This window comes from Strix uralensis, chromosome 23, assembly GCF_047716275.1.
Source record: "Strix uralensis isolate ZFMK-TIS-50842 chromosome 23, bStrUra1, whole genome shotgun sequence".
Lineage (NCBI taxonomy): Eukaryota > Metazoa > Chordata > Aves > Strigiformes > Strigidae > Strix > Strix uralensis.
Genome location: NC_133994.1, coordinates 7,842,105 through 7,863,670, shown reverse-complemented (window position 1 = coordinate 7,863,670; position 21,566 = coordinate 7,842,105). Strand labels below are relative to the sequence as shown.

The 21,566-nt window shown below is 52.5% G+C and overlaps 2 protein-coding genes across 2 annotated transcripts; one reads left to right on the top strand and one right to left on the bottom strand.

The window, feature by feature from the left end:
• The first annotated feature begins 308 nt into the window (after nt 1-308).
• LOC141953966 (protein-arginine deiminase type-1-like) lies at nt 309-7,081 on the top strand. Its single transcript, XM_074892963.1, is given in 17 exon segments — nt 309-608; nt 2,073-2,253; nt 2,324-2,396; nt 2,479-2,540; nt 2,638-2,755; nt 2,845-2,970; nt 3,251-3,429; nt 3,508-3,611; nt 3,683-3,794; nt 3,879-3,986; nt 4,189-4,337; nt 4,478-4,622; nt 4,703-4,796; nt 5,107-5,186; nt 6,496-6,568; nt 6,571-6,623; nt 6,714-7,081. Coding segments are annotated over 17 exon segments (1,983 nt in total). The 5' UTR covers nt 309-516; the 3' UTR covers nt 6,948-7,081.
• Nucleotides 7,082-8,452: 1,371 nt separating this feature from the next.
• On the bottom strand, nt 8,453-21,300 carry RCC2 (regulator of chromosome condensation 2). The gene is made up of 14 exons (XM_074892682.1): nt 20,457-21,300; nt 18,366-18,503; nt 18,106-18,317; nt 16,006-16,099; nt 14,044-14,187; nt 13,802-13,933; nt 13,611-13,699; nt 13,193-13,307; nt 12,782-12,948; nt 11,596-11,776; nt 11,389-11,494; nt 11,191-11,263; nt 10,981-11,058; nt 8,453-10,023 (listed from the first exon to the last, which is right to left on the bottom strand). The coding sequence occupies exons 2-14, from the start codon at nt 18,496-18,498 to the stop codon at nt 9,919-9,921; spliced, it is 1,629 nt and encodes a 542-aa protein (XP_074748783.1). The 5' UTR covers nt 18,499-18,503; nt 20,457-21,300; the 3' UTR covers nt 8,453-9,918.
• Between the last annotated feature and the right edge of the window lie 266 nt (nt 21,301-21,566).

Below are 21,566 nucleotides of genomic sequence, written 5' to 3'. Positions count from 1 at the left end.
TCTGCTGTCCCCACCGCAGGTGACACACCGACCCCCCGGCCTGCAGCACCCAGGGGATGGGGCAAGCACACAGCTTAAATAAGAATTTAAGCCAATTTTTCCAGCTAGGCAAATAAAACCCTTTAGAAGGAGAAATAAAACCCCTCTGAGCCCGGCGCTGGCACGTCCCCAGCTCGGCTCGGGTGTCGCACTGAATATTTTACGGCGTGGGTTTAAGGGTGACTGGTCACATCAGCGTCTCTTTGTGCTAAGAGAGGAAAAAAAACCCACCCCTGAGCTTCTTAAAAAGAAAATAAAAACCCTCGTGGGTGTCTTGGGGTGCTTTTTCCCCCCCGCACTGATTCATGCTCCATTGCTGGGAAGCATGGCCGGGCACCTCGCACACCCAGCCCAGAGGCTGGGAGCCCGGAGGTGGGATTAAGCTGGGCTCTGGTTAATCCCCTCCCAGCAGCCAGGCTTTATAAATCCCTTCGTGCCACCCATCAGCACCCAAGGGTGCCGCAGGGGCCCGCCGGCATGGCCCAGCAGCACCGTGTCCAGCTCTCCACACAGCGTCCCACCAGCACCGTCTGCGTGCTGGGCACCGAACTCTCCCTGGATGTCTGCGGGTAAGCAGCCACGACGCTGGGGGGAAAAAAATAAAATCTGGGTCTTTTTGTTTGTTTTCTGACTTTATTCCATTAATCAAGCTGAAAAAAATAGCTCCGGGTGGGGTGGGGTGGGGGTGATGCTGCTGCTTGGGGTGGATTTCTCAGGGGAGGCCAAGTCCCGGGAGGAAGGGGATGCTCCAAATCACAATGTGGTGACCCCTTGAAGGGGGATTTTGTAGTTTTTGGGGTGCAAAAAGCCCCCCCAGAAGCTTTAAGCGATGCCCCAGGCTGAGTTTCACATCCCTGCCAGGGGCTGCTGCATCCTCCTGCAAAATGGAAATATTTCCCTGTTTCGGAGGAATGCGGAGAGTGAAACCACCGGGGCGTCACCTCCGGGCACCGGGTGTTTTATCTGCCTGGTTGGCCCCAGCCCAAGTTCAAGTGTTTTTTAGCAGCAGGTTTTGCTTTTTGCTTCCTTAAAGCCCAGCTCAAGCAGCAACTCAGGGTTTTATTTTCCTTAATGCATCCAAATTCACTGCTGACAGCACCCCATCCTCTCCCACTAGCCCCAGGGTGGGTTTTTCCCCTCCACCCTGGACACGGATCGGTGTGGATCTGTGCTTCCCTCCTCGCGGGTCAGGATTTGTGCTCCTTGGCCCATCGCCCGTGGTCTCTTGCACCGGGGCGGAGCGCCGCGAGCTGCAGCCTGCCCAACTGTTGCAGCTTTGCTTCGCTCTTAAGGGGCTGCAGCTGGTCAGGGCTGGCGCTGCTGTGGGGTGAAATGCGAATATTTGGGAGGCCCCGTGTCAAAAAAAAAAAACCCTCAAAGAGCTCCAAGGTTTTACTGCAATGGAAAAATGCAGGATTTGTTGCGATCGCATTTTACGGGGTTTGTTGTATTTTGCAGGCTTTGTTGCAAGCGAATATCGCAAGATTTGGGGCACGTTGCAGGGTTTATTGGCATTAATATTGCGGGGTTTATTGCCATTTCATATTGCAGGACTCGCTGCATTTTGCATCATTTGACGCGCCTGAATATTGCCAGATTTTGCGCATATCGCGGGGTTTGTCGCAATTAATATCGTGGGATTGGTTGCCGTTGCCTTTTGCAGGATTTGTTGCCTCTGGTGGGATTTGTTGTAATCACCTTTTGCGGGATTTGTTGTAATCGCATTTTGTAGGATTTGTTGCCTATTGAAGGATTTGACGCACAGTGCAGGATTCCGGGCGTTCTGCAGGACCGGTTGCAGCTGAGCTTTGCGGGATTTGTTGCGTGTTGAAGGTTTTATTGCAGCTGCACGGGGCGGGACGCGTTGCAATCACATTTCGCAGGACTTGCTGCAATTGCACATTGCAGGATTCCTCGGATATTGCAAAATTCCTCGCACGGGGCAGGATTTTCATCCCCTAGAGGCTGTGCACTGTATTATTCCAGCAATACCCCCACCTGGGGCTCTCACTGGACTTTCCTCCCCTCCCCAGATCTGCACCCAAAGACGCCATCGCCTTCCACGTGCAGGGGACGCCGGGCGTGAAGCTCTACGTGGTGCACGAGACGCAGAGCGTCAAGTTGCCCTCCAGCGTGGGCCGCTGGCCCCTGGCTGCCGGCGCCGAGGTGCTGCTGGCCATGGATGCTCTCAGCAAGGACGTGGGCGATGAAAAGGTGGGTGCTGGCCTGCCGGCAGGATCCGGCCCTTCTTTGCGCGGTGACGAGCACCCGCTCCTTGTTGCAGGTCAGGATTTCTTATTTCAGGGAGGCTGGCGGGGTGCCCGTGGGCAGAGCCATGCTGTACCTCACCTGCGTGGGTAAGTGGCAGGGGGGGAACCCCCAAACTGTGGCACCCGTGGGGATGTCCCCCCCCCTCCACCAGCATCCCTCTCCCCGCAGAGGTCTCACTGGATGCCGACGCTACCCGCAGCGGGGCCGTGAGCAGGACGCTGCTGGATAAGGTAGAAAGGGTGGGAGCCCCCCGGGACCACCGTGGAATGGGGGTGGGGTGATGGCTGACACTCCCAGCCCCACTTCGGTGTCCCCACCCCCCACTAGACGACATGGACATGGGGTCCCGATGGCCACGGGGCCATCCTGCTGGTGAACTGTGACCTCGACGATCCCAAAGCCGAGACGCCGGATAACCGCGACACTGCCATCCGCTCCTACGCTGGTACCGGCACATCCCATACAAGAAACCCCCGTTTTCCTATTTTTTTTTCCCCCCAATTTTCCCTTTCTTACACCCCTTTTCCACCCCAGACCTGAAGGACATGTCACAGATGGTGCTGCGGACCCGAGGTCCCCGCACCATCTTCACCGGCCACCGCCTCGTCCTCCACGTGGACTTTGGTGACGCTGATAAAGTTGGTGTTTTCTACGGCGGCAGTGAGTGCCCGATGCTGGGGTTTGGGGGGGGAAAAGACACCCCAAATTATTGCGGTTCAAGCCAAATGCTTGCAGCAAAGTGGGTACCACTTCTGCAGCATCCCACCTACATCCTACGGTGGGGTTTTATCTGACGCACCGAGTGATTTTGCTCCTCCCGTGCATGCTCCACGGGGTCAAATATGCCTTTTTTGCAAGGTTTTAGCAAAAAAATAGAGCTGAAATGCTGCGGGAAAGGGGTCAGCTGTTTAAGGGGGTTGCACGGCGCTTGTACCCACAGACAGCATCGCGCTGGAGGAGTACAAACACGTGCTGGGGGGCTCGAAGCTGGCCTACACCGTCAAACCCAGCCGTCATCAGGAGGAGAGCGTCTTCTATGTGGAGGGACTCGCCTTCCCCGACGTTGGCTTTTCAGGGCTGGTGGCTTTCCACATCACGCTGCTGGAGAGCCCTGAGAAGGTACTGGCCACGGGGGGGGGTTGGGGTGAGCCATAAGAGGGGGGAGCAGAGCCCAAACACTGTCCCCCCCCACCCCAGGGTTTGCTGGAGACTCCGATATTCACTGACACGGTGGTTTTCCGTGTGGCTCCATGGATCATGACCCCCAACACAGCAGCACCGCTGGAGGTCTTTGTCTGCAGGTGGGTGCTGGGTGGGCGGCCGCATCCTGCCCGGTGCTGGATCAGCTCCCATATCCCATTTTTCTCCCCAGTGTGGATGACAACGAGGATTTCGTGGCAGCCGTGGGCGCCGTGGCCGAGAAAGCCAAGTGTCCGCTCACCGTCTGCCCGCTGCTGGAGAACCGCCAGGACCGCTGGATCCAGGTGGGTGCAGGATGATGCCCAGCCCCATCCTTGCTGCAGCAGCTCCAGGGGGGCTCCCCCTCATCTTCTCCATCCCTTCTCCAGGACGAGGTTGAATTTGGCTACGTGCAAGCCCCCCACAAGACCTTCCCTGTTGTCTTCGACTCGCCCCGCGACCGGGGGCTGAAGGATTTCCCTGTCAAGAGCATCCTGGTACCCAACCCCTTCCTCCTCCCTCCTCCAGCAAGGCGTAAAGCTTTACAAACCCATAAAAAAAATAGAATACATCTATTTTTTTCTTGCATTTTTTGGGAAGGGAAGAGCCAGCACAGAGGGTGATTTGGGTGCGCTGCACTTCTAGGTGCTTAAGGCTTTTTTTTTTTAACCATTATCACCTTTTTTTTTCCCCATCCAGGGCCCTGATTTTGGTTACGTGGCCCGGCAAGCGCCGGAGGGTGCTTCCAGCCTTGATTCCTTCGGTAATTTGGAGGTGAGCCCCCCCGTGACGGTGCGGGGCAAGGAGTACCCCTTGGGCCGCATCCTGATCGGCAGCAGCTTCCCCAGGTGAGATGCAGGATGGAGGGGTCAGAGCACTGAAAAAAAACCTCCAAAAAAGGATTTTTATGCACCATTTGAGGTTGGTTGCAAGCAGAGCATCACCTCGGGCACCCTAAAATGGCAGCCCTCCCCTTGTGCCCCCCCAGATTCGGCGGCCGGAGGATGGCAAAAGCCGTCAAGGATTTTCTGGTCGCCCAACAAGTGCAGGCGCCGGTGGAGCTATTTTCGGACTGGCTCCAGGTCGGCCACGTAGATGAGTTTCTCAGCTTTGTCCCTGCGCCTGATCGGAAGGTAACGAGTCCAAGGGAGGGAAAAAAGTGGGGTGAAACCTTTACACTCCCCCCCTAAATCATCCCTTTCTCCCTCCCCAGGGTTTTCGGCTGCTCCTGGCCAGCCCCAGCGCTTGCTACCAGCTCCTGAAGGAGAAACAAGAGGAGGGGTTTGGAGAGGCAGCAATGTTCGAGGGTAGGGGGGGGGGGATGAAAAATGGGGCTCAATGGGTTCATTTTCCCTTTTTCCTGCAAAATGCAATGGGGCGGGTAAATGCACAACACCCCAAAACCCAGCTAATGGCTGGAAAGCGCTGCCTGCAGAAAGGATGGGAGGTAGAATTAAGCAGAATTAATTAAAAAATTAATTAAAAAATTTGATTTCCTGGGTTGGGATGGAGCTCACTGCCCGTGACCCCTGAAATGGGGGAGCTCCTGGCTCAGACCTGGCAGTCTCGTCCCACACGTGCTGGGGGAAGACTTCCTGCGGGTTATCTGTGCTGCAGGACTGGAGGGGGTGCCCAAGCCCACGATAAATGAGATTCTGGCTAACGAAGGCCTCCGGAAGTTCAATAATTATGTCCAGGTGAGGAAGGGGAGCAGGGGGCTCCTTTCCAGCCCTCCCTGTCCTTCCATTCCTCCAACCCTCTGTCCAGTCATCCATCCATCCACCCGTCCCTTTGTCCCTCTGTCTGTCCACCCACCCATCCCTCCATCTGTCCACCCATCCCTCTGTCCCTCCATCTCTTCACCCATTCCACCCTCTGTCCACCCGTGTCCACCCATCCCTCTCTCCATCTCTGTGTCCATCCCTTCCTCCCTTCATCCCTTTCCATCTGTGTCCATCCACCCATCCCTCTGTCCATCAACCCCTCCCTCCACCCCTCTGTCCACCCCTATGTCCCTCCCTCCATCCCTGTGTCCATCCACCCCTCCCTCCATCCATTTGTCCAGCTCTGTCCACCCACCCATCCCTCTATCCATCCCTCCATCCCTTTGCTGCTCTGTCCCTCCATCCCTCCACCCATTCCACCCTCTGTCCATCCCTGTGTCCCTTCATCCTGCTTTCCATCCATCTCCGTGTCCATCCTTGTGTCCATTCACCCATCCCTGTCCACTCCTGTGTCCACCCATCCCTCTGTCCATCCATGTCCATCCACCCATCCCTCTGTCCATCTCTGTGTCCATCCCTCCCTCCCTCCATCCCTTTCCGTGTCCATCCACCCCTCCCTCCATCCCTGTGTCCATCCACCCAATCCTCTGTCCATCTGTGTCCCTCTCTCCTTCCCTCCTTCCCTCTTTCCATCTGTGTCCATCCACCAATCCCTCTGTCCATCTCTGTGTCCATCCCTCCCTCCCTCCATCCCTTTCCGTGTCCATCCACCCATCCCTCTGTCCATCCACCCCTCCCTCCATCCCTGTGTCCATCCACCCAATCCTCTGTCCATCTGTGTCCCTCTCTCCTTCCCTCCTTCCCTCTTTCCATCTGTGTCCATCCACCAATCCCTCTGTCCATCCACCCCTCCCTCCATCCCTGTGTCCCTCCACCCAATCCTCTGTCCATCTCTGTGTCCCTCCCTCCTTCTTTCCATCTGTGCTCATCCACCCATCCCTCCCTCCGCCCCTCTGTCCATCCCCGCATCCCTCCCTCCATCCCCATGTCCATCCACCCCTCCCTCTGTCCCTTTGTCCATCCCTCTGTCCCTCCATCTGCCCACTCATCCCTTTGTCCCTGTCCCCCCACCCATCCCTCTGTCTACCCCTCCTTCTGTCCATCCTTCCATTCCCCCATCCATCCCTCTGCCCCTCCAATCACCCATCCCTCCCCCCACTCCTCCCTCTGTCCCTCCATCCCCCCGTACCCCCACTGACACCTCTCCCCCTGCTCCCACCAGAGCTGCATCAGCTGGAACAGGGACATCCTGAAGCGGGCGCTGGGGCTGGCCGAGCTGGACATCCTCGACATCCCCAGCTCTTCCGCGGCGACGTGGCCGCTGGCGCCGAAGCCTTCTTCCCCGACATGGTAACGCTCAGCATCCTCCCCCAGCCCCGACCCCCTGGGGCGTGAGTTTGAGGTGGGATTTGCACCCTCACCAGCACCCCTGTGCTGCAGGTGAACATGCTGGTGCTGGGCAGGCACCTGGGCATCCCCAAGCCCTTCGGACCACTGGTGGGTGGGCAGTGCTGCCTGGAGCAGCGGGTGCGGGCGCTGCTGGAGCCCCTGGGCCTCACCTGCACCTTCATCGACGACTATTTCTCCTACCACATCCTCTCCGGGGAGGTCCACTGCGGCACCAACGTCCGGCGCAAGCCCTTCGCCTTCAAATGGTGGCACATGGTGCCCTGAAGCGGCTCCAGCACCGAACGTTCCTCCTCCCCACATCCCTCTCCCCATCCCTGCAAAGTGCCTTCAGCGGTGGCGGCCGTCGGCCGGCCTTTGAAATAAAAAAGGGCTGCAGGTTTTTCCTGGCCTCCCCTCTTGCTGGGTGCAAGGTTTGTTTTAAACGGGAAGATGGTTTTTTCATCCCTGGGTGACACTTTGTGGTGTCCGGTACACGGGTATTGCTCTGCCAGCACCGCGATTCAAATTAAACCGGTTAAAGGGGGCGAGGAAAAAAGGGGTGAGTGGGGTTGTATAATCCTCCCGTCGCGCTGCACCTGCAAAACCACCGCCCGTGCGCGCGGAAAAGCGAGCGTGTCCCTGAGGGCAGGTGCGTGTACAAAAACCCACGTGCGTGCACAAAAATCCACGTGCGTGCACAAAAACCCACGTGCGTGCACAAAATCGTGCACGGCCATGCAAAAAAAAAGCACAAACCCACAGCTGCGTGCATGGAAATACTCCTAAATGTATGTAGTGCCGCGGGTTTGCACCCTGCCTGCCAAATAGTAACGGGAAATGGGGGGGTGTTTGGGGATGGAGGGTGCTGGCGGCAGCAGGATGGTGCCCTCTCATGGCTGGGGATTGGCTTTTGGGGATGCTGGGCCGGCAGCAGGGGGAGGGAAAAGTATCCCCTGCACATGGCCCTTTGGTTAAATTCATTAAATTTAAATTAAAAAATTAAAAATTAAAATTTAAAAATTATTGAATGGAAAATTAAAATTAAAAATTAAATTAAAAATTAAAATATTAAATAAATGGAAAATTTAAAAATAATTTAAAAATTAAAAAATAAGAAAAAATACAGGTTAAAATTTAAAAGTTAAATTAAAAATTAAAATATTAAATAAATGAAAAATTTAAAAAGAATTAAAAAATTCAAAAATAATAAAAAATACGGGTTACAATTTAAAAGTTAAATTAAAAATAAAAATATTAAATAAATGAAAAATTTAAAAAGAATTAAAAAAATTAAAAAATAATAAAAAATACGGGTTACAATTTAAAAGTTAAATTAAAAATAAAAATATTAAATGGAAAATTTAAAAATAATTTAAAAATTAAAAGATAATAAAAAATACGGGTTACAATTTAAAAATTAAATTAAAAATAAAAATATTAAATAAACGGAAAATTTAAAAATAATTTAAAAATTCAAAAATAATAAAAAATACGGGTTACAATTTAAAAATTAAATTAAAAATAAAAAATTAAATAAACGGAAAATTTAAAAATAATTTAAAAATTCAAAAATAATAAAAAATACGGGTTACAATTTAAAAATTAAATTAAAAATAAAAAATTAAATAAATGGAAAATTTAAAAATAATTTAAAAATTAAAAGATAATAAAAAATACGGGTTACAATTTAAAAATTAAATTGAAAATTAAAATATTAAATTAATAAATGAAAAATTTAAAAATAATTAAAAAAAAATAGGGGTGGATAAAGCAAGCGGAGCAAAGGGGGGTTACACAATGACGTCGTTTATTTAAACATTTACTCCAAGAAATATAAAAAAAAAACAAACCATGAAGAAGACAATTACAGCACTAACCCAGGACCCTCTCTGCTAAAGGACGAGTTGTTCCCAGATCCTCGTGGTTTTGGATTATTTTCTTCCTCGAGCCTCCTCCTTCCCTTGCCCGCAGCCGGCACGTGGCAGCCGAGGTGGGAGAAGTTTAATCAGGCTAAAAAGATTTTTTTGCTGGCAGGCAGGATGAACCGAAATGATGCTTTTTTTAAGGGGTAAAAGTGGGGTTTTGGTGATTTTTCCACCCCGTTTTATTGGGGCTGCAGCATCTGCTCATACCACAACCCCAAAAAAACTAGTATTGCTAAAAAAGCGGAATATTTGATTTTTCCGCCCAGCTGCTCTCCCTGTCCTGGATATTTTATTTCTAACACACCCCCAAAAAACCCCAAAATAACCCCCAACCCCAACTCAAATGAAAAAAAAAAAAAAAACCCAACCCTTTTTTTTTTTTTTTTTTTTTTACTGCAAAACTCCCCAAATGGGTGCGAACGTGGCAACCGCCGCCCCCCCCAAGCACCCAGCGCGACCCCTCGGGGGGAGCGGAAAGGACTTACAAAAAACTGTTAAAAATTCAGAATAAACCCTACAAATTCAAAAATAAAAATTAAAAAAAAAAATAAAATAAAAAAAAAAGTCACCCTTGGGTTGCGTGGAGGCAGAGCTGGGCTCTGCTCAAAAAGGCACCTCGTTTCTCCAGCACAGTGCACAGCGTTGTAGGAGGGACTTTGGGCTGATACCAGGCAGAAATAATTAATAATAATTAAAACAAAATGAAGAATAATTCCAAGAAAAAGCTTACGTGATGCTTTAGGGCTCCCCTCTTCATACCTGAGATCTCCCTGGGGTGGGCGAGGGCTGGGATAGCGGGGAGGGGAGCCCCAAAATGATGCTGGGGAGGGGTTTGGCCCTTGGGGGATGTGGGATAACATCCACATCCTGAATCCGGCTGGGAAAAGGGATGCTGGAGGAGGGGGGGGGGGGGGGGGGGAACCCCCAAAACCACAGCACCCAAAATGGGGGGTATTTGGGAAAAATGCCAAAAAAAATTGGAATATTGGGGGAAAAGAGGCGTTTTGCAGCTGCTCTTCAGGTCCCCAAATTTACCCCCCCGAACCTGCAGCTGGCGGGGGGGTATTTGTGGCTGGGAAAAGGGGAAATAATAAAAAGTGATGCAGAAAAATACAAATAAAATTAAAATAATTAAAAAAATAACCCCCAAAAAACAAGCCTGGATGTGCCAAAAGATCCTGCTACGGTTGGGAACTCAAAAAAGCCGGGGGTGGGGGGGGGAAATAAAAACCCCCCCAAGGCTTTGGAAATGGGAGAACAGGTAGTTAAAACCACGGCTGGCTTGGAAAAGCGGGGTTTTGGGGGGTCCTGGCGGGGGGGGGGGGCGTCCCTCAGATGGTGCGGGGGTTGTACTCGGGCAGCTTGCGGAGCTTCTCCTTTTCGGCGTCGGTCTCGTCGCGGGCGATCACCAGCGAGTGGGCGTAGCCCATGGCCACCTGGGAGCAGGGCAGAGGGGGGGAAACTGAGGCACGGGGCCACGCGCCGCATCCCCGCTGCTTTTTTCCCCCCACCTACTGTTATCCAGGACCACGTTTTGCATCCCATGGGTGTGATGAGTTGTGTACAGCCTCAGCTGCTAAATCTATGTAAAGGGGGGGACTCCCATGTGCCCTCCCTCCAGCATCCCATGGGTGTGATGAGTTCTGTACAGCCTCAGCTGCTAAATCTATTTACGGGGGGGGACTCCCACGTGCCTTCCCTTCAGCATCCCATGGGTGTGATGAGTTGTGTACAGCCTCAGCTGCTAAATCTATTTACGGGGGGGGACTCCCATGTGCCCTCCCTTCAGCATCCCATGGGTGTGATGAGTTCTGTACAGCCTCAGCTGCTAAATCTATTTACGGGGGGGACTCCCATGTGCCCTCCCTTCAGCATCCCATGGGTGTGATGAGTTCTGTACAGCCTCAGCTGCTAAATCTATTTACGGGGGGGACTCCATGTGCCCTCCCTTCAGCATCCCATGGGTGTGATGAGTTCTGTACAGCCTCAGCTGCTAAATCTATTTACGGGGGGGACTCCCACGTGCCCTCCCTCCAGCATCCCATGGGTGTGATGAGTTGTGTACAGCCTCAGCTGCTAAATCTATGTAAGGGGGGGGGAACCCCACGTGCCCTCCCTCCAGCATCCCATGGGTGTGATAAGTTGTGTACGGCCTCAGTTGCCGGATTTATTTAAGTGGGGGGTGTCCACGCACCCTCCCTCCAGCATCCCACAGGTGTGATGAGTTGTGCACAGCCTCAGTCACTATATTTATTTAAAGGGGGGGGCCCACACAGCCTTCCTCTGGCATCCCATGGGTGTGATAAGTTGCGTACGGCATCAGTTGTTGTATTTATTTAAGGGGGGGTCCACGCACCCTCCTCCAGCCTCCTCCAGCATGTTCCCCCACTCACCTGCTCCGTGTAGATCCCATCCAGGGTCTTCACCTCCTGGGCGGCTGTCGAGGATTTGGGCTTGTGGTCCCCGTAGCCCTGCCAAGTGCATCCATGGAGAGGGGGGAAAATCAGTGGGGTGGGGTGGGAAGCAACCAGTCCCTCCTGCTAGTGGCTGGGGGGGATTTTGGGGTGTCAAGGGGTTGGGGATCCCTGGTAAATCCTTCTTACCAGTTCCCCGAAGGTGGGCGAGGGACCCCAGCTGATGGTGCTCTCATCCGCTGCCACGATGATGCTGCTCTTCCTGCAGCAGGGTGCAAGGCAGAGTGACCCCATGCCCCCCCCCAAACCACCCTGCAGGTGGCTGCACCCCAAAAAACCAGGAAATTGGGGTGGGTTGTGGGGGGGGGGGGCAGAGCTTGGACTTACCCACAGGCCAGGCTGCGGATTTTCCAGCCGCAGAGGTCCTGCACAGCTTTGGGGTACATGGTGGACTCCCGGGAGGTGTTGGTGGCACCCCAAAAAAACAAGCCGCCTGCAAACCCCAACATCACCCGTCAAGCTACGGCACGCCCCAAACATCCCCAAAACACCCCAAATAACGATGGATTTGCTTCAAAAAGCCAAAATCCCAACCTGTCTCGCTGACGGCGAAGGAGCACGTGTAGCCGGCGTAGATCTGCGCCGCCCCACGCCCCGGGAAGTCGAAGAGCTTGACCAGCCGAGGCACCATCTCGTCCTTCTGCTCGGCGTGGCCCAGCCGCCCATAACCCCCAAACCCCCAGGAGAAAACGCGCTTCTGCGAGTCCAGGACGAGCTGGGGGCCAAGAAACGTCCCCCCGCAACCATGAGCAGCTGAGACCTGACCAGCTCAGTGCAGGGAAAGCCGCAGCGGCCACAATAAACGGCGATTGCCCTGTGCATTGCAAATGCTAAATGCACCCTGCAAATATTTATCCTTAATTCCGCCCTGCAAATCTTTAGCCTTAAACGCACCCTGCAAATATTTATCCTTAAACGTACGCTGCAAACCTCAATCCTTAAATGCAGCTGCAAATCTTTAATGCACACTCCAAGGACTTATCCTTAAACACACACTGCAAATATTTATCCCGATACACTGCAGATCTCTATCCATAAATGCGTGCTCCAAGGATTCATCCTTACATGCACAAATCCTGCCCATAAATGCACGCTGCAAATCTCTACACTTAAATGCACAATGCAAAACTTTTATCCTTAAATGCGGGCTGCAAATATTTATCCCTATACACATGCTGCAAATTTTGATACTTAAAAAGCCCCTGAACATCTTTAACCTTACACGCACCCTGCAAACCTCTGTTCTTACACGCAGGCTGTGAGTATTTATCTTTACATGCACACTGCAAATCCTGCCCATAAATGCACACTGCAAATATTTATCCCTATACACATGCTGCAAATTTTGATATTTAAAAAGCCCCTGAACATCTTTAACCTTACACGCCCCCTGCAAACCTCTGTTCTTAAAGGCACCCTGCAAGTATTTATCTTTACATGCAGGGTGCAAGTATTTATCCTTCTACGCACACTGCAAATCCTGCCCATAAATGCACACTGCAAAACTTTTATCCTTAAATGCAGGCTGCAAATCTCAACCCTTAAATGCAGGCTGCAACTATTTACCCTCACACACAAGCTGCAAATTTTGCTATCTAACTGCACCCTGAAGATCTTTACCCCCACACCCACCCTGCAAACGTCTAGCCTTCCACGCACGCTGCCAGTCTTTATCCTCAAATCCTCCTGCGAGCGTTTACCCTGCACCCCTCCCGCGTACCGTGTGGTTGGCCCCGCACGCCACGTCCCGCACCACCACGTTGGGGACGGGCAGGATCTGCCCATCTTTGGTCTTCTCGATGAAGATGGCCACGCGGCGCGGCACCAGCTCGCAGTCGTACTCTATCCGCTGCGCCCGGGCGATGAATTTCCCATCCGAATTATGCCCTGTGGACAAGCCCCGGGATGAAAACGGGGTGTTCCCCCCGCCCTGCGCCCCACCATTTCCAAGCCAGCTGCAGAAATCCCCCCTCCTCTCGCAAACCCCGCAGCTCCCACCCCGCTCTTTTTGCTGGAGGTAAAGGGATGTTTTGGTTGCCCAGATGGGGAAACTGAGGCAGGGAACTTTTCCCCTCCCCCAACCCTGTAATAGCTCAAAATTTTAGCAAATCACCCCAAAACAGCACCGTACCCAGCTGCCCGTACTCAGGGCACCCAAAGGAGTAGAGGTTTCCTTTGCAATCCATGATCATGCTGAATTCAGCCCCACAGGCCAGCTTGGTGATGGGCTGCCCGTTGTACATGATCTGCAGGAGAAGCAGAAAAAGGCATTAAAAAAACCCAAACAACCCCAACACAAGAAAAAAGGGAAAAAGCTGAATTTTCCAAGGGAAACCACAAAATCCTCAAATTTGGGGTTTTATTTCAAATTCCTCTTTGCATTTGTTTGCACCAAAGCTGCAAATAAAGCAGCACCCCCAAGAGGGATGCTCTTGCATCCTCAAGAGGTTTGGGCTCTGCTAGGGATTTTTTTTCCATAGGAAAACCCCAAATCTGCTGGGTTTTCACCCAAAAAGCATGAGGGGAAGCACGGAAAGGCGCGGCGATACCTGTGTAGGGCTGGGTACGGCGTCTGTCTGGTTCCCCAACCCCAGCTGCCCCATTTTATTCTCGCCGAAGGCAAACACCGAGCCACTCTCTGCAACGCAAAAAAAAAAAAACCCAAACGAGTGGTGTTTTAGGGCAAAATGAGGTCGTTTCAGACAATTTGCCCAAAAAAGTGAGTTTTTCCCCGCAATACCTGTAAGTGCCAGGGTGTGGTTCCGGCCACAGGCTGCCAGCACGATGGCTTCACCCCCCAACACCTCGATGAGCTTCGGGGCTTCCACCCGCTTCGTGTCCCCGTGGCCCAGTTGCCCTTTTTCGTTGCGACCTAGCCAAAAATCGCGATTTTTTTGGCAGCAAAACGCGAGGATGAAGCCTCCTGGCATCACACCGGGATTTTTTTTTTTTTTTTTGGGGTGCCCCCTCCTCGCTGCTCACCCCAACTCCAGAGCTTGCCCTCGGCGGTGATGAGCAGGCTGTGCGCAGCGCAGGGTCCCGACACCACGCTCCGCACCTGAATACCTGAGAGACACCCGTACCTGTGCGGCCCCCACAAGTTCTGGCCCAGATTCCGATATGCAACTGTATTAACAGCAAAAAGGAGAAAAAAAAAAAAAAGTTAATTAAATAGAAATGCATAAAAGCGAAGCAGAAAAAATTAACTGAATAAAACGCATAAAAAGGAAGCAGCGTGGTTATTTTGCTTTGCAGGAGCTCCAGCGCACCCCAAGTTCTGGCCCAGACTATCCTATACAACTGTAAAAAAAACCCTCAAAAAATATTAATTAATGAAAATAATAATTAAATATACACGCATAAAAAATAAGCAGAAAAAACCCTGAATATAAATGCATAAAAAGGAAGCAGCGTGGTTATTTTGCTTTGCAGGAGCTCCAGCGCACCCCAAGTTCTGGCCCAGACTATCCTATACAACTGTAAAAAAACCCTCAAAAAATATTAATTAATAAAAATAATAATTAAATCTACACGCGTAAAAAATAAGCAGAAAAAAACCCTGAATATAAATGGATAAAAAGGAAGCAGCGTGGTTATTTTGCTTTGTGGGAGCTCCAGCGCACCCCAAGTTCTGGCCCAGACTATCCTATACAACTGTAAAAAAACCCTCAAAAAATATTAATTAATAAAAATAATAATTAAATCTACACGCGTAAAAACAACTGGATATAAATGCATAAAACATAAGCAGCAACGTTGTTTTGCTTTGCAGGAGATCCAGAGCACCCCAGGTTCTGGCCCAGGCTACAATATACAACTTTAACTGCCCCCCAAACTAATAAAGAAATAACAATTTAATTAAATATAAATGCAGAAAAAATAAGCAGAAAAAAAAAATTGAATATAAATGCATAAAAAGGAAGCAGCGCAGTTATTTTGCTTTGTAGGAGACTCAGCATACCCCAAGTTCTGGCCCAGATCATGCCATGCAACTGTAAAAAAAAAAAACCCTTCAAAAATACTAAGTAATAAAAATAGTAATTAAATATAAACGCATAAAAATAAGCAGAAAATTTAATGGAATATAAATGCATAAAAAATAAGCAGTGTGGTTATTTTGCTTCGCAGGAGACTCAGTGCACCCCAAGTTCTGGATCAGATTACAACATGCAACTGTAAAAAAAAAAACCACCTCCAAAAATATTAATTAATAAAAACATTAATTAATAAAAATTAAATATACATGCATAAAAATAACTGAATATAAATGCATAAAATGTAAGCAGCACCGCTGTTTTGCTTTGCAGGAGCTCCAGCGCACCCCAAGTTCTGGCCCAAGAGTACACTATGCAACTGTAACTGCCTCCCAAATTAATAAATAAATAACAATTAATTAAATATAAATGCATAAAAAATAAGCAGAAAACAATTAATTGACTATAAATGCATAATAAGGAAGCAGCGTGGTTATTTTGCTTTGCGGAAGATCGAGCGCACCCACAAGTTCTGGCCCAGGCTCTAACATGCAACTGTAACTCCCCCGCCCAATTAATTAATTAAGGAAAATAATTAAATGTGAACGCATAAAAATAAGCAGAAAAAAATAATGAAATATAAATGCATAAAAAATAAGCAGCGTGTTTATTTTGCTTTGCAGGAGACTCAGTGCACCCCAAGTTCTGGCCCTGATTACAATATTCAACTATAAAAAAACAACCCCCAAAATATTAATTAATAAAAAATTAATTAAATGCATAAAAATAAGCAGAAAAAAATAATGAAATATAAATGCATAAAAAATAAGCAGCGTGGTTATTTTGCTTTGCAGGAAATCCAGCACGCCCCAGGTTCTGGCCCAGATTATGCTATGCAATTGTAAAAAAACCCCTCAAAAAATATTAATTAATTAAAATATCAATTAATATGACTATCAATTGCCCCCACCTTGCTGCTTAGGCACTTCTTTGCGGCCGATCAGGTCCCAGTTGGTGGCTCCGAAGATGAGGAGCTGCCCCCGGCACCGGGAACCCTCCAGCTTCTGTGGGGAGCCGACACCGTCAGGGGGACATCGGGGACATGGGGGACGTGGGGGACACAGGGGACATCGGGGACATGGGGGATGTGGGGGACACGGGACACTGGGGACATGGGGGACACGGGGGACATCAGGGGACATCGGGAACACGGGGGACATTGGGGACATCAGGGACACAGGGGATATCAGGGACATTAGGGACACAGGGGACATCGGGGACATCAGCGACACAGGGGATGTGGGAGACATGGGGGACACAGGGGACATCGGGGGACACGGGGGACATGCGGGTCATGGGGGGCATTAGGGATGTGATGGATGTGGAGGACATCAGGGCTGTGGGGGACATCAGAGAAATGGGGGACACTGGGGACATGGGGGACATCAGGGACACAGGGGTCATGGGGGACACAGGGGACACTGCGGACATGCGGGTCATAGGGGACATCAGGGCTGTGGGGGACATCAGAGACATGGGGGACACTGGAGATGTGGGGGACATCAGGGACACAGGGGACATGTGGGACATAGAGGACATGGGGGACATTGGGGATGTGGGGGACATCAGGGACACAGGGGACATTGGGGTCATGGGGGATATGGGGACACGGGGATCATGGGGAACACTGGGGACACAGGGGACATGTGGGTCATGGGGGACTTTAGGGATGTGATGGACATGGAGGACATCAGGGCTGTGGGGGACATCAAGAGACATGGGGGACACTGGAGATGTGGGGGACATCAGGGATACAGGGGACACTGGAGATGTGGGGGACATCAGGGACATGGGGGACATCAGAGACATGGGGGACATCAGAGACACAGGGGACACTGGAGATGTGGGGGACATCAGGGACATGGGGGACATCAGAGACATGGGGGACATCAGAGACACAGGGGACACTGGAGATGTGGGGGACATCAGAGACATGGGGGACATCAGAGACACAGGGGACACTGGAGATGTGGGGGACATTGGGGACATCAGGGACATTGGAAATGTGGGGGACATGGGGGATGCTGGGGACGTGGGGGACATCAGGGACATGGGGGTCATGGGGTCAGGGGACACTGGGGACACGGGAGATGTGGGGGACACTGGGGACATCAGGGACATCGGTGACGGGGGGGATGGGGGGGCATGGGGGGGACACGGGGGACGCAGGGGGGACATTCTGCAGTGTCACCCCACTGAGGAAGCCCCTGTGCCCCCCAAAAGGGCCCCGAAGCCAAGCGCTCCCCTTGCAAGGCAAAGAAGGGTGGGAAAATGGTGGGGGGGTGCTCTGGACCCCCCCCAAAATGCACCAGCGCTTGCAGGAAGTCGGGGGGGTGTCTGATACGGGGGGCAGGGGGGGTACAGGGTGGGGGTACACCCAAGGGGGGGCCTGGGACACGCAATGACGGGGTGCGTGGGGGGGCACTGGGGTGCAATGATGGGGTGTTGGGGGCACTAGTGGGGGGCATTAAGGGTACAATAAGGGGGGGTGTATTGGGGTGCAATGAGAGGGTACGTTGGGGGGGATATGGGGGTGCAAGGGATGTAATTGGGGGTACGCTGGGGGTCGCGATGTGGGGGTGTAAGAGGGGTGAAGTATGGGGGTGCAGTGGGGGGGCACATTGGGGGTGCAACGGGGGGAGAGAGGGAGAGGCGCAATGTGGGGGGGCAAAGCCAGGGTGCATTGGGGGTGCAACTGGGGTCCATTGGGGGTGCGGGTGGGGGGTGCATTGGGGGGTTCAAGGAGGGGTGCGGGGGGGTTCATTGGGGGTGCAATGGGGGGTTCATTAGGGGGTTCATTGGGGGGGTGCAATGGGGGGGCTCATTGGGGGTGCAATGGGGGGTGCAATGGGGGGTGCAATGGGGGGTGCAATGGGGGGGTTCAAGGAGGGGTGCAGGGGGGTTCATTGGGGGGGTGCAATGGGGGGGCTCATTGGGGGTGCAACGGGGGGTTCAATGGGGGGTTCATTGGGGGTTCACTGGGGGGGTGCCCTCCCGCCGCCCCACTCACGACGCGCTCCTTGCTGTGCTCGGGCTCGCAGATCACGACGCTCTGTCCCCTCGCCGCGCCTCCTCCTCCTCCTCCTCCTCCTCCTCCACCGGCCCCTCCGCTCCCGGCCCCCCCGGGCCTGCCGGGCCGCCTCCCTCCGGGGCTGCCGTCCCGCGGCCGCCGCTCTCGAGGCGCTTCTTCATCGCTGCTCCCTCCGCTGCTCCCTCCTCCTCCTCCTCCTCCTCCACCTCCTCCTCCTCCTCCTCCGCCGCCGCCGCCGCGCTCGGGCCGCGGCCGCCGCCTCCCTCCGGCCGCCGCGGGGCCGGGCCGCCGCCTCCCCGCCGCCGCCGCCGCCGCCGCCCCGTTGCCCGGAGCCGCTTCCCAGGGCGGCCCCGCCGCTTTCCGCCGGGGCATGGCGCCTGGGGACAGCCACGCGCCGCCGTCACCCCCCCGCCAGCGGCCCGGCCCCCCCCCCCCCCCCCCCCCCCCCGGGGGACACAAAAGGCCGGGGGGGGGGGGGCGGGGAGAGGGGAGCGCGGGGTGACCCCCCCCACCCCCCCCCCGGGCCTTGAGTGCACTTGGAGAAAGTTTAAAGGGGGGGGGTGGGTGCATGGGGGGGTGCAAAGGGGCGATTTGCAAAGGGGGGGGTCATAAAAGTGGGGTGGCAAAGGGGGGTGCAAAGGGAAAACTTGTAAAGGGGGGTGTAAAGGGGGGGTGTGTAAAAGTGGGGGTGCAAAAGGAGGGGTAGAGAGGGGGGGTGCGAAAATCGGGGTGCAAAGGGGGGGTGCAAAGGGACGATTTGCAAAGGGAGGGGTATGAAAGGGGGGTGCAAAGGGGGGTGTAAAAGTGGGGGTGCAAAGGGAGGGGTAGAGAGGGGGGTTGTAAAAGTGGGGGTGCGAAAGTGGGGGCGCAAAGGGACGATTTGCAAAAGGGGGGGTCGTAAAAGTGGCGTGACAAAGGGGGGTGCAAAGGGAAAACTTGTAAAGGGGGGGTACAAAAGAGGGGTGCAAAGGGATGATTTGCAAAGGGGGGGTACAAAAGGGGGGTGCAAAGGGGGGGCGTAAAAGTGGGGGTGCAAAGGGAGGGGTAGAGAGGGGGGGCGTAAAAGTGGGGGTGCAAAAATGGGGTTGCAAAGGGGGTGTGTGTAAAAGTGGGGGTGCAAAGGGACGATTTGCAAAGGGGGGGTTCAAAAGGGGGGTGCAAAAGGGGGGTGTAAAAGTGGGGGTGCAAAGGGAGGGGTAGAGAAGGGGGTTGTAAAAGTGGGGGTGCGAAAGTGGGGGCGCAAAGGGACGATTTGCAACGGGGGGGTCGTAAAAGTGAGGTTAAGGGGGGGTGCAAAGGGAGGGGTAGAGGGGGGGTGCAAAAGTGGGGTTGCAAAGGGACAATTTGCAAAAGGGGGGGTTGCAAAAGTGGGGGTGCAAAGGGGCGATTCGCAAAGGGACGATTTACAAGGGGGGGGTGCAAAGGGGGCGGTTCGCGAAGGGGGGGCTGCAAGGGGGGGGTGCACGGGGTGTTGCCAAGAGGGGGGTGCAAGGAGGAGGTTTGCGGAAGGGGGAGACTGCGGGGGGGTTGGAAAGGGTCGGTTTGTGGGGGGTGCACAGGGGGTTACAAAAGGGGGGGTGGGGGGGGCACGGGGGGGCTACAAAGACTATTTGCAAAGGGGGGTTGGATGGGGGGTTGGAAAGGGGCGATTCGCGGCGGGGGGTGCACGAGGGGGGGTGTAAAGGAGGTTTGGGGGGGGGTGCAAAGGGGGGGGGGGTGCAAAGGGACGGTTCGCAAAGGGGGGGTTACGGAAGGGGAATCACAAACCGGGGGGGCTGCACGGCAAGAAACCGGCCCGGAGACAAAAAGCCCGCCCCGCCCCCCCCAAGGGGAAGTGGGGGGAGCTGCGCACCGGGGGGGTACCGGCTCCCCCCTCCTCCCACCCCCCCCCCTCCCCGCACCCCCACACCTGCTCTCGGGGGGGCCCCGCTTGTGCTCCTGCTGCCTCTGGCCTTTTTTATTTGCTTGTTTGTTAGGGGGGGGGCTTTTTTTTTTTCGGGGGGGGGGGGGGGAATGATATTTGAGGGGGGGGCTGCAAAATAAATCCCAGCCCCCTGCGCGGCTGGGGCCGCCCCCCCGGCTCCATCCCTCTCCCTCCGTCTGCCCCCCCCCCTTTTTTTTTTTTTTTTTTAATTTCCCCTTTATTATTGCTGGTGAACAATGGGATCTCTGTCTGGCCCCATTAAACCACGTGGATCCGCCTGCCTGCCTTTTTTTTTTTTTTTTTTTTTTTTTAAAGGCTTTTTAAGCCCCCCCCCATCCCCTTTCCCCTCCTCCTCCTCCCCCCAATTCCCTGCCCTCCCCCCCCCCCCCCCCCCCCAATTGCAAACCTGATTTTAGGGCGAAGGGTGCAGCATAAAGAAAGCAACAACTCGGGGCCTTTGCAATATTTTTGGTGGTGTTTCCTGTTGCAGAAAAAAGGAGGTAATTTTTTTTTTTTTTTTTTTTTCCCTTTCCTCCCTTAGCGCCCACCCACCAGATGCACTTAAAATGTAAATATGAGCCGCCAGAACAAATGCTACAATACAAAACAGAAACACATGTATGGGCAGGAAAGGGGAAAAAAAAAAAAAAAAAAAAATCATCTTGCTTTGGAGAGGAAGAGGCTGCAAGTCCCGCTCTGCACACACAGCTCCATCTTTAGGACGGGAAGACTTGGGGAGGGTGAGAGCAAAGGGATTCCCCTTCTGCAGCAGCCAGGATGCACGCGCTCCCCTTCTTGCGGAGGGATTTATTTTTTTCGTAAAGGAAAATGCACAACTTATTGCAAAGAATAATTATTTTTTGCAAGAGCAAAAGGCACTCGCTCCCCTACTTGAAAAGGTTTTTTTTTTTTTCACCAAGAAATAAATGCACATATCGCCTTTATTGCAAAGTGCTTTTTTTCTCAAAAAATCAATGCACATATTTCCTTTATCGCAAAGTTGTTTTTTTTTTCCCCAAGAAATAAATGCACATATTTCCTTTATTGCAAAGTGCTTTTTTTTCCTCAAAAAATAAATGCACATATCACCTTTATTGCAGTTTTCCCCCCCAAGAAATAAATGCACGTATTTCCTTTATTTCAAAGGTTTTGTTTTTTTTCCCAAGAAATCAATGCACATATCGCCTTTATCGCAAAGTGCTTTTTTTCCTCAAAAAATAAATGCACATATTGTCTTCATTGCAAAGTTTTTTTTTCCCAAGAAATAAATGCACATATTTCCTTTATTGCAGGTTTTTCCCCAAGAAATAAATGCACATATTTCCTTTATTGCAAAGTGCTTTTTTTCCCTCAAAAAATAAATGCACATATCACCTTTATTGCAGTTTTTTTCCCCCAAGAAATAAATGCACGTATTTCCTTTATTGCAAAGGTTTGGTTTTTTTTCCCAAGAAATCAACGCACATATCGCCTTTATTGCAAAGTCTTTTTTCTCAAGAAATAAATGCACATATTT